General features: G+C 46.8%; 1 protein-coding gene across 3 annotated transcripts in view; it reads right to left on the reverse strand.

The window, feature by feature from the left end:
* Nucleotides 1-13,238, reverse strand: part of LOC144934259 (LIM domain-binding protein 3-like) — a 60,684-nt gene that overhangs the window by 12,555 nt on the left and 34,891 nt on the right. For all 3 annotated transcript variants that reach the window (XM_078859938.1, XM_078859937.1, XM_078859939.1), the window contains exons 4-9: nt 9,944-10,019; nt 8,948-8,970; nt 4,120-4,259; nt 3,988-4,024; nt 2,582-2,617; nt 1,595-1,675 (exon numbers count right to left, since the gene is read on the reverse strand). In XM_078859938.1, coding sequence (XP_078716064.1) covers nt 1,595-1,675; nt 2,582-2,617; nt 3,988-4,024; nt 4,120-4,259; nt 8,948-8,970; nt 9,944-10,019 — 393 coding nt within the window. The remainder of the gene's footprint in view (nt 1-1,594; nt 1,676-2,581; nt 2,618-3,987; nt 4,025-4,119; nt 4,260-8,947; nt 8,971-9,943; nt 10,020-13,238) is intronic.

The following is a 13,238-nucleotide window of genomic DNA, read 5'->3' on the forward strand; positions in this document are numbered from 1 at the left end:
ATACACGTGTGTTACATAATAAATGCGTGGAGGTAAACTTCAATGATGCACTTGATAGTGTATGCAGTGGACTCATTTACAAACAGAGCAGTAGAGCATATGTATTTGTTTTACTCCCAAATTGCACTCCTAACATCAGTAATAGAGAATATGAATTATACGCTAATGCAAAGATCATTGTGTTTTTTTATCTTATTTACTGGTGGGACAAGTGTTGTTAGCAAGCACCTACTAAGGTCAGCACCTACGATCAGAGTGCAAAGTATAGGAAAGGTAAGCAAATCACAAGCAAAACTAAACTATTTAATTTTTATTTGACCAAGTAAAGCCCACTGAGCAATTACAGTAATCCCTCGCCACTTCGCGGTTCAAGTTTCGTGGCCTCAGTGCATCGCGGATTTTTCGATCTGATTTAAAGGCCTCATTATACCTGTGCAGTAACACCATCATCATCATTTATCATCACATTCATCGAACTGCACAGGTCTGTCATCGTCGTCATTGTCATCGTCATTGCCATCGTCGTCGCCATCGTCGTCGTCGTCATTACTGGAGTCAAGTCTCAAGATACTACTGTCATTGGTGAGTGTAGAACACCATAATACGCATCGTATGAGAGAGAGAGAGAGTGAATGTGTAACGGGTTCCGGAGACACTTGTAGAGGTAACTTCTTTATTACAACACAACACTCCAACAGTCCTGATACTCTGTTACAGCCTAGGTACACAGCCTAGATACTCTACTCTGGCTATGCTCTGGAACTCGCCCTCACAAGGTCGTAGAGTCGGGAGTTCCAGAGTCCCACCACTCGCTCTCACAACATCCCAGGGTCTTCAGATGGCTGGTCGTGGGTCTTGGGTCTTGAGTTACAACTGGCCCCGATCGTCTATGGAGCTCCCCTTTTTATGCCTGGTCCAACGAGGGGTGGGGCCGTGTGCGCCACCAGACATGCCACAGAGCACACACAGCCCCCCCGTTGGCGGCGCCAAAAGGCTTAAGCGCCTGTGAACCCAACGCCTGGCGTCCAGAGGCTTAAGCGTCTGGACCCCCTGGGAACCCAACGCCTGGCGCCCAGAGGCTTAAGCGTCTGGACCTGCCCGGGAACCCAGAGCCCCCAGCAGCCCCTCCCTTCTTATGTCACTACAAATGTATAATATTAAGGTTTTATAATTAAATAGATTTAAGTAAAATATATATATAAAGTATAAATATACATATTTTAAACATTCTGGTACCCACACACACATATACGGAAATTCCTAGGGGGCCAATCCTACTTCGCGGATTTTCACCTATCGCGAGTGGTTCCGGTCCCCATTAACCGCGATAAACGAGGGATCACTGTAGCTTCTTTTTCACAGTTATTGAGTTGATTGGCAGAACCAGCCAGGTGGGGTAAAGCGTGGTCACTCCTACCGTTTCCAATAGTCTGGTTAACGTAGAAGATTAGACCAAATACCACGACGAATTTGTTCTCGAAGAGACCCTTCTGCCGGTCGTGGCATGAGCGATTGCAGGACCGCACCTTTGGACGGACAGCGTCATAGGTTACGGCCCCAATGGCCCCCCGTGACACGTTCGTGCCGCCGGTACCTTTTAGACGCCTGCACAGAGGCCGTGGCCACTTGCGCCTGGTTGGCCGAACTGCCATGATAAGCTGGAGCTCCGTGCGGTCTGGGAAGAGGAAAGCGACAAATGGAGCAAGCCGCAGGCAGGGGAAGAGGGGCGCATCACCATCAGCGGAGTGGCAGTTGAACATTAATGAAGATGGCACACACTGGTTTAAAACATGTTTTGCTGCAATAAACTACAAAGACAATAATGGTCTCGAGCAGAGACTGGGCCCGACATCGGGAGAGCATTGTCCAAGGGCAGCAGTGCCGTCCGCTGCATTGAGACACAAATGGGGGCCGAGTGGACAATCACATGAATAAACTAACAAAACCTCAAGTGAGTTTTCCCCTCAACTTCAGACTGTTTAGAATGACAAAATCATCACTAGCTGGTGCTTTTATTCAACTGATAACTGGACTACGGTGTATTTAAACATCCAAATAGGTGAGCAATTCCACACTCCTGACCGCACGGTAGCCCTGCAGGTTTCAGGTTCTTGCGGGGAGGAGGAGGCTTGACCATGAGAGAAGGGCGTGCTGATGTCGGTTACTAGGCGGCCTACAAAAGACATCTTACCCCCCCCGCCCCCAGCCTGTCCGAGAGGTTGGAGGCCCAACCAGGACTCCCAGAGGTGGGGGCAAAAATGGGAAATTTAGCCCAGGCCTCACACCAAAAAAAGGCCTCATAACAGGCCTGTTTGTTGTTTCTAATAAGGGGGGCCCACATGGTATTCTGCACCAGGCCTCCAGGAATATCTGAGTGGTCCCGGGCAGAATCATGCATGGATATGGACCGGCGATGAGAGGACCCCGTTTCAGACACGGGTCCCCGGCTCTTGCATCAATGTCTCGCCATAAACGTGTGAAGAGACAAAGAGCAGACGTCGGGACCAGAAGCGAATCCAGTTGGAAGGGGGCTGGGGTGTGGGTGACGCAGGGAGGGAAGGGAGGGATGTTCGCGTTTTACCCGTGCTGGTTTTCTCCCGCCCTTGACTCATCCTCACTGGGTTAGAGCGACGTGCGAGAGTTTGCAGGTATCACGATCGATCGAGCCGCACGGGGGAAGAAGATGCGAAATGAAAAAAAAAGTGTGATGGTGCATTCACAGCTTTTTTTTTATCTTCTTCTGACAAGCACATGATTAATTTACACTTGCACAATCAAATATCGCAAAGGCATAGTGGGCTTTGTGTGTGACGAAAAACAAAACACACCCGTACGAGCGTTTTATGCGAATTTCAGAGTTAATATCATCAGCTCAATCAATGGACAGTTCATACAGATGGATTGCATACATCCGACCAGAAAACCTGAATGAATTGCACAAAGACGTGAGAATGCTTATCACTCACATTAGCCAGTTCAATTCCTGGGGTGTGAATTTAATTCCAGATGTTGCCATCTTCCCAATTAAATGCCTTTTTCATTTTTTTTCTGGCGATTACAACACAATGGTCATGCACATAGAACTCATCCACAGCAGGCCATGCTCATCAGCCAGCAAACGTACACTACTCATTGTATTACGGATGCATTTATAATGCTGTATTTATGCATCCGCACCTCAGATTAGCGCAGTTGGCTCCGTACGGTGCGGAAGAAGGTTCAACATACAAACATCTCACAGCGTTGTGAGATGCAATTTTGCATGAATGACGGTATATACAAATGTATAACAACAATTACGTTTACTATACCTGCAGATAAGACATTTCATACAGGAAAAATGACATGGACAATTATATGGAGCCTATCTGTCCTTGCAACGTGGGTGAGTAAGCGGACGGTTGTGTGGGTGAATGACTGAGGAAATGAGTGAATGAAGGAGTGAGTGAGATAACAAGTGAGCGCGTGAGTGACGGCTTTATGACAACCCAATCGAAACAAAAAAAACGCCGATTGATTGGTTCAGGCTGTGAGCATGACAGCACTGCATCTATGCACACTACAGTACAGTTATATGTAAATACATATTAATACAATTGCTTAAGCAATCATTTCTTATACAGTTAGTCATCCACAGTGCTAAACATTAAACATAGCACTCAGACTGCCAGACCATCCAATAACGATACATATGGAGAACTGCTCAATGGATGTGACACATTCTGACAAAACCACAAAGACATAGAATGTAATGTTTAGCAGTAGCTAACACCATACACACTGGTTTTAGAATTTGCAGAAAATCAGCATGGTTAAATAAAATGTTTGGTACACATGTAAATAGTGTTGGTTTTCTTTTTGCATTCTCTCCTAAATGATGGCACTTGAAATATTATCCTGTTGAGCCATATGACTGAATAAAGCTTGCATGTTCACTAGAGAATGCCTCTACACCTTAGTGACATTGCATGTCTCAGGTCACGCTACCTGGCTTTCTTCACGGATTCGCCATCCAGGTCTGGCTCTGAAGAGGAAACAAGACAACGCATCAAAGTCAGCGACCCTCATGGCACGATCGGCCGTGGCACACACAAGCGGCGGCAGTGTGGGAGTACGCACGTCCTTCGGTGCCGGTGAGGTGCGCCAGGATCTGGAAGGAGCGCGACTGGTGAGCGGCGGCCCCCTTGGTGTCGTCCCCCTTCACCACGGCCTGGTACACGTGCGACGACGTGTCCACGTGCGGCTCCTTGGCGGCGATGCTGCTCGCCATGACAGCGGACGCGCGCGCGCGTTACTCAAGCCCGGCCTCTCGCGCGCCCGAGCACACACACACATACACACGAGTACACACAAAGATACAGATCCCCCATATAACCTTAACAGACTGTAGGGGCAGGTGCTGTTAGTGAGCACCTATGAAGGCCGGAACGGTACATGAGGGGGTCAGTGGCCAGCACCACGCCCGACCGCCTTTGTCTCCTAGTAGCAATGTTTACACACCGCACCAGGTACTCATTTGAGGCTGAGTCGACCTAAGGGAGGCCCGGGACCGGTTCAGATCATCGTTACTGGTGTTGGCCATGAGCGGCAATCGAACCCGGGTCGCCGGGTTCATAGTGCAGCGCGCTAACCGCTACACTACCGCTTCTCACGAGTACACACGCGCACACATCCACACATGCAGTCACATGTATGTGTGGACCAGTGCTGCCAGTGGCCACTTGGTTTTGAATGTTCCATGTATTTTTTACGTTATTAAGCAACACAACTTAAGGGAGAAAATCGCTTAAAACTGATTCGTGGAACAGGCTAAGGGCTAATGAGCAAAATTTTGCATTCTGGAGGAGAAAAAAGCCTTCATGTGAGGATTCCACAGAGGTTTATTTTGGTATAAGGCAACACTAAACTTTAAAATCGTTTTCTACTCATTATGTAAGCTCTGGTCAATTTCTTTGCTTGGTTGGCACAGGCAGTTTACTGTTCCCAGCAGAAATTAATACTTGAGCTCAACGCAATAAACCATTGTAACATTTACCCAAGTACCATTGGCAATGCTATTTTAAATAAAAACTTGTTCAAATGTTTATTTATTTATTAAAAGCTGTGTAGAAATACAGCTCAGTTGCAAATAAGCAACATATGCATATTTTCATATTCCTAATAATAACCATGAGTGATGAAATAATTTCATGAGCTGGGACTGCGGGGACTTGGGTGGTGGTAGTGGTGGCTATGGGAGGCCTTGATCCAGCAGTGGATTGACCATGGCTGATGACGATTGATAACCACATAGAGTACATGTACATTGACTAACTTTCGTGACTGCAGGAATTCATATTCTTTTGTTCTTTCGGTAAAGTCACGTAGATAAAAAAAAATAACGTGAATAAAAATAAAAAGAGTAAAATAATAAACAACAAAAAACACTAATGTAAACTTTAGCCTGGTTATTAAGTTTGGTGAGTGTACTGGCAGTCTATAATGTAGACTGTAGCAATGGTTTAGCTGGGTGAGTGTACTGGCAGTCTATAATGTAGACTGCATTCTGGTTCTTAACTTGAGTGAGCGTACTGGCAGTCTATAATGTAGACTTATATAATGTAGACTGCCAATACACTCACCGAGATTAATAACCAGGCTACAGTCTACATTATAGACTGCCAGGACACTCACTCCGATTAGAACCAGGCTGCAAGTCTACATTAGTGGTTTTTTGTTGTTTATTTTTTTTAATTCACTTTTTTTATTATAATTTTTCTATCTACATGACTTTACCGAAAGAACCAAAGAATATGGTACATGTAACGCACAAGTTTACTTTCTATCGCTTTCGGCAAATTACTCGGTTCACTGATGACGGGAAAACTTCACGGATGTGCTTAGCACAAGTCTGAAAGTGATGTAGGCCTCTAAGCTGACCCTGCCCAATGAGAAAATACAATCAACATCCAGGCTGTCATGTTTTTGGTTCCTAACTTCATAAAAGCAAGTTTTCAGATGTGTATGGTCATGGGCAAATACTTTAATGTTTGTGCCAAATTTAAACTCTCTAGCCCTTCTAAATTGGCATAAGTCAATCACTCCCTCAATTGTATATACGTATTAAATTAAAATTTTTTTACAAAAAGTATCTCATTAAAGATATTGCACCTATTTTGGTGAATATCCGAATTTGGTCCAGTTTATCTTGCATAATTTTTTCCTTTTTGCTAAGGTCGTTCCTGTCCCTGACAGAGGAAGCCACCACACTGGTGCACATTCATGCAGCAACACACCGATTCGTGCGCGTGCACTAACCCAACAACACATGCGCAGGCTCGCACAACCAAAAACAAAGCCAATGCGTACATACGTGCACACATACACACAAACATGCATGAGCGTGAACACGTGCACGTATATGCATGTACACATGCGCATGCACGCTCGCGCGCACGCGCGCACGCCCGCTGCCTGTACCCCGGGACATCTGTCCCGCGCACGTGGGTCTGCCCAGCGATGGCGTCCATGATGGAGTCCTGCGAGTACATGCTGATGGGAGTGTTGTACTGCGCGTGGATGATCGTGGCCTGACCTCCCGGGCCGGTCACTGCGATGGGCTTGTGCGCAAAGGCCAGGGAGTCCTTTAGGAGCGCCGGGCTTGGCGGTGGAAGGGATCGGTTTTTGGATCGTTGTTGGTTTGCGTCGTTTACATTTGTTTATGGGTCGGCACAATTTAAGCGCAGACACGGGAGAGGCGGGGTGGGGAGATGGTGCACGGAGGTGCGCAAACAGGGGAGGTCGGACGGAAGAAGAGAGAGGCAGAATGAACGAGTGAACGAGTAGGGAAGAGAAACACGCTAAGTTTACATTGAAAAGTTGGATAACTTTACTCTGCTTATTCTCGTTGATTAATTTGTGTAAGCTGACTGATAGCTTCCACAAAGGTAATCGTTGCCCACTAACAGCCACTGGTGTGTCTTGTACTCTTGCCTTGCTAACTGAACAATCTTCTCTTGATCAGAAATTTCTGTAATTGGATAGAATCCTTCAGGTGTATCTAATTTCGATCCTGACCGTATTCACCGCATGGTAATTGTAAACATATACAACATACCGGGTAAAAAAAAAACATGCTGTTCACCAGCAGTATAATGATGGGGGTTTTTAAAGGATGTTTATATTTTTATGCACTACATAGATGTTTCAAGCAGTGAATGGAAACTCAGCAAGAGGCAGCTTAGCCAGGTCAACAAAAGCTTCCGCTTACTGCTGGGTTTCCCATTCCTCAGTGAAAACTGAAAAATTCACAGGATGGACAGGAATGTATACATTTGTCAAAAAAAAATATGCCGTGTCACAATGATGTAAAAATAAAATAAAAAATTTTCTTTTTGTCAAATGCATTTAAGACGCATCACACGAGTGTCACGTTGAAAGTAAGTGCAGCATAAATGCCACCGAATTGCAGACACGGTTTGCAATTGGGATGCGACTGCAGTAACAACACAAAATCACAGTGCATGACGCCAGCAGAGACCACGGAAGAGGAAGGACCCCGTGACGGAATGCAACGAGCCGAGCGAGAGCTGTCCAGACAAATGCTGCTTCAATGTCAACACAGGATCATCGCTCCTACGTCGTCACAGAAACCCGGTAACAGAAACGCGCGCGCGTTTCTTCTTCTTCGTCTGTGTCAGGAACTGACACATCCATGGTGATGTCAGATATCGAAAGATACATGCACACGCAGCAACTGAGCTAGTGGTGGCAGCAATTCAATACTCCTCTTGAGAAGGCTCGTCGGCTGAGACTCCAGGTTCTTCTTTTCATCCCGAGCGACAGAACAACTCCCGTTTTTTAATTTAATTTTCTTAAAGTTGCACGTTCTTGCGTGGGATCTCACAAGTTTGCAACAATTCACTTACCTCGGTGACAGCGAAGCTGCAAAATAGCTGTGAGAATTGCATTTCTGCCACGAATAAATGGTCCTGATGGCAGCTGCAAGATGTTATTTGATCTTGCAATGCAACATTCGGACACTGGACACGGTCGACTTTAGAAGCCAGTGATCCCTTTAGGGCCGCTGCGCCTCTTGCACAACATTTGAGATTCGCAGTACCACTTCATCAAATCCCAAATATGAAGTTTTTTTTTTAAACACTTACATATTGTTCAGTCTCGTTAATATCATGTACACGTGACATTGATTTAACACAATATTCAGAGTAAACTGCAAACTGCTTGGCAACTCAGCCAGCCACATATCTGATATGTATGTATGTGTGCACACAATATTTGGATGTGTGTCCATGTGTGGTTTTTGTGGCTCTTTGGTAAATAACTTCATGGTGAAGAGATAACCAGCCCCTTTCACCAAGCCGCAGCCCTGAGTAGGTGCGTATGCTTGCATGCGAGTGCGTCTGCTGTTATGCACGCGTGTGGGCATGTAAGCTGCAAGTGTGTGAATGTGAAGTGTAGTGGGGAGCGGCTGTGTCGCACTGAGTGCACTGCACTACGAACCCACCTACCCGATTTCGATTCCCACTCACGGCCAACATCAGTAACGAATATACGAGCTTTGGTTGACTCAGCCTTTAAATGAATGCCTGCTGATGTGTGTAAATATTACCAATGGGGAGTTAAAAGCGGCCGGGCGTGATGCTCACATCACGTGTGCCATGTTGGCCTTCATAGGTGTTGGCTCACAGCACTTGCCCCAAAAGTATGCTGCTACACGGGGAATCTTTGTCTGGTGTGCACGTATCTATTTGTGTGTGTTCAGACACTGAAACCAGGGGGTTTACTGTGCTTATTTTGTTTGCGATGAGTCTGCCAACTTGTCCCATAATGTCGTCGCGGCACAATGGCACAGGTGCCACGGTGACATGAGTATCAATAGTGGTGAATGACAGCTGTGTGTGTGCGTGATTGCATGTGACTGCACCAAAGGAAATTGAGTACTTACTTAGCCGTGTTGGCAGTGTACACCTGAAAAACAAGATTGAAATTACTTAATAATGTCTAACTGCACACAGTGGAAATGTGCACTAATCACTTTAAATACATTTAGGCCTACTCTCTGGTTCTTTCGATAAAGTCACGTAGATAGAAAAAATAACAACAGAAAACACGAGACCAAGGTGCTCTGCAAACCCTCGGGCTACCATCAGATTTGTTCATGAAGCCATCCAGATATACAAACACAGACAAAACTTTAATCGAGAAGATCGATTCAGATTGAGCAATCATTGGAAGGACGTGATTAACCACGTCAAGTTTTAACTGCAATGATATTCACTCACCCACCCGTTTGTCTTGGTTTCCGGTTACTAATTCAAGCTTATTGACATGCTAATTTCTCCAGCCCTACTCGTCCCTGCATGCCACAAACCCTCCCCCTTCTCCCCTGTGAACTCCTGCAGCCACGACTCGACAAAACTCCCCCCCCCTTTCCCCCCCTCCCGTGCCTATATAAAGCCACAACAGCAGATCATTTTCTCACCTGAGGACAGACGCTTGTGTTGCGACCGAAACGTCGTGTTTTCTTTTGTTATTTTTTTTCTATCTACGTGACTTAACCGATAAAGAACCAGAGAGTATGGATTCCTGCAGTCACGGAAGCTTCAAATCAAGACTATATTTAGGCCTTTTTGTCACTACATTTTTTCCAAGGCACCTTTCATGACAAAAAATGTATTTGATTCAATATTGATCTACGTTGTGCACTGTTTGCAATTTCTTCTGTCGTTAAATATTGTTTTATTTACCGCTAATTTCTATTTGGTAAATGTTCGTTCTGATTTATATTTAACTTTTTCAATGTGACCTGGGTCACCCTTGCAAATTACATTATCTTGGTTAAATATAATAAACTTCAACGACCCAACACAGGTGGCTTCTCATTCATCCTGAATAGCAGTGGCTTGGTGGCAGGGTGAGGGTCAAGGGGCAAGTCCCGTACCTGCTGCTGAGGAGTCACGGCTCGTGTCCCATCAGCATGAGGCACGCCTGTGGCGACCCGACCCTGGAGCTTGGACCTGTGAGGTGGAGTTGATATCGGCGACATAGATAGCGAGCAGAGAGGAGAGACATTTAAGAGTTTTTAACATGCAGTTGGCTTTTGCGACCAATATGATCAATATGAGATTTTGGGTTAAATCGCATAAATATAAATGCGTCCGAAACAAAGTGTTTCAGGCTCGCTATGCGCTGCGTTGGACCACTATCCGAGTAGTTAACCTCGCATTCAATACACTTTCAGATCCAGGGTGAACATCTGACTCCAACGTATTTAATTCATAGAACGAAGTAAAACTGATGGAAAAACACAGCACAAAATACAGCATCTGTTAATACTTGCAAAATCAATACAATGAATGAACACAGCAGCATCATAACATTGTCTTAGATAACATGAAACTCAACAATAGGTCCTTGATGGACCAGGCACCTACATTAGCACTGAATCGGCATACAAGAGAATAATCTACAGTGTTAAATAAGGTCACTTGTGTAATCACCATACTGCAGCCTAAATGTACAACGCTGCATATAACACTGAACTGTGGATGAGATACTTATTCATCCTTGCTCAAGAACGCATTAAAGTTACATGGGCATAAGTCTGGCTCGACTTGTCCAACTATAAATAACATTCACATTAATGCAAGTGGCAGGCTTCATTGTTAACTAGGCCTCATTTATCATAACAATTTAACGGCATTATAAAGGCATTTGCAGCATTATAACGACAATACTAACATTATAACAGCATTCCCATGATTATAAGAACATAAACGAACTTACAGACAATGCTTCTTAAAGTCCCACAATGAACAGATGCACCTGTCTTCACTGAGATGATAATTGTGCCTCCATTTTGTACTCTGCGTAATGGCTGACACCCCTTGCTCGTGGCTTAGAGAACCTTAAATCGTAACTTCCTGGTCACGTGACCAAACTCAACACCATATCAGGAAGTTCCTGTATAAGCACACCTCTATATCTGCCGTGGGGCAGAACAAGGAGAATTTATCCACAATTCTGGCTGTCGCCTGATGAGGCTGGTTGTAATCACCAGCGAAACGTCATAATAAAAACAAATGCAAATGGTGTGAGTTGTCTCTCCAACACACCGTTGTGCTGAACTAATTAGCACGTTTTGTTCACGTGACAAACCTTACTAATTGGCTGTGTCGGGTGGTGGCGGGTTTAACGACACATTTATATTTACGTGATCTAACCCAAAAACCTCTATCATGGTCAAGATCTTTTGTTTGCACAGAATAGTGGTAAGGTACATATTGGCACGATTACAAATGATTACATCAACAAACGCATGACCCAAGCACCGCCATGTCTACTGTTCATGCCCCATGCCTGTGAAGTACCGGTAAGTACGCTGGACACCCAGGTTGAGGCACACGTATCTTTATTACAAGTTGTCGGTACAGGACAGCACTAGAGGGGGTAGCGGCCCCCTCACCCGGATAACTGGGGATACACCTTAGCTAATCCTGACCTAACCCCAAGTCCTCCACTAACGGGCTAGGGGAGGCTAACTGGCCCGACACTGGTGAGTCGGGCTACGGTCTCCGGAGTCCCAGGGTACTGACCCTGGTTCACGGAACCACGCCTCTGGCTCGATCCTTCGCAGCCCTTACAAGGGCGGCGTCGAGGGGAGTCCAGGGCTTCTAACTAGCAGATCTTCCTTCTTCCTCCTTCGTTCCCAGACTCAGCCACGAGCTCTCTCTGTCCTCCCCCTTTATACCCCCCGTCAGGATCACAACCCCCCAGGCTGCCTGATGCGGACGTCGCTGCGGGCACCCCCCCCGTGTACTCCCGGAGCTCCGCCCACTGTGTTTATTCCCCGTTGGATCCCATGCACCTACAGCCCTCCCGTAACAACCCTACATCACTCCCCCCATTACAGCTCGCAGCCGTCCCGGCTGCAACAATTCCAATAAAGGAACATTTACCCCTCAACCCCGTGTGTGCCTCATTTTTCTCAACAAAATGCAAATTGAACAACAACAACAAGAACAACAAGAAGAACAAGCACACCCCCGAAGGGAATGTCCGACGCACCCCCCCCCCCGTATAAATACGAAATCCGTAAAAGCGCGTATATACAACTAGCCAGGAACTCCCCCAGCACACACAGCACACCCACGACACACAACGCACCCACAACACACACACCCCGCCCACACACACAACACAACGCACACAATGTGGCAGGAGCGCACCACCGACGCAGCATACAGTAACCATGACACGTGAAATAAAAAAAAAAAATTCTTCTTTTTGTATATTATAAGAGTCTGCGCATCTTAGCGCGCGTCCTTGCCGCAGGCCCGTCACACGGGGCAACCCCGGACGGCGGACCATCTGGTGGCGGCTGTCCCTTTCGAGATGAGGTCGCGATTGAAGTGGCGCGACCGTCGGCATCACCCGTGTGGGTTGTAGGGCATGAGCCCGTCATTCCCGGTGCACCTGTGGGTGGGACAGCCGGCAACACATCAGGCGAGAGCAGCGACGGACCCTCCGAGTCGGTCGACCCCCCACATGCTTGGCCCCGCGCGTGTGGAGTGGGCCCTCGCACCGCAACAAACGGTTTTAGCCTAGAGGGGTGTACAAACCACCGGCGCCTGCCCCATTTGATTCGAACGCACTGAGGCCTCAAAACCTCGACGGGGCCCCGCCACGGGCGCACGAGTTTAGAGGAGGTCGCGAGTGGTACCTGGGGACAGTGCAGCCATGCCCTGTCCCCCGGCTTCCACTGCAGCACGTGCGCGCGAGCCAGCCTGAGGCGCTCGTTCGCCTTTTGACGCCTGTCAGAATTTAGCCTCGCAGCATCCCGCGCCTCAGTCAGTTTGTCAAGGTTAAATTTAACGTGTTCATCCAATTTAATTTTACCCAGCGGCGCGGGGATCTGCAGCTGTGCCGGAACAGGTGGGTCGGGTTCGCGGCCATACATAAGAAAGAATGGTGAAAATCCCGTCGCAGCATGGGGAGCCAATCTGTATGCCGCTAGAACCCCTTGAATTTGTAAGTCCCAATCAGTCTGTGAGTCCGAGACTTGCTGCGACAACATAGACGAGATGGTGCGATGCAGACGCTCGACCATCCCGTCCGTTTGCGGGTGATAAGGAGAGGTTCGAATTTTTTTCATTCCTAGGAGATCACAGACTTGTTTTAGGAGTTTCCCGGAAAAATTTCTACCCTGGTCGGTCAGCAACCGCTCCGGAGCACCT

The sequence above is a fragment of the Lampetra fluviatilis genome, chromosome 9 (genome assembly GCF_964198595.1).
Source record: "Lampetra fluviatilis chromosome 9, kcLamFluv1.1, whole genome shotgun sequence".
Lineage (NCBI taxonomy): Eukaryota > Metazoa > Chordata > Hyperoartia > Petromyzontiformes > Petromyzontidae > Lampetra > Lampetra fluviatilis.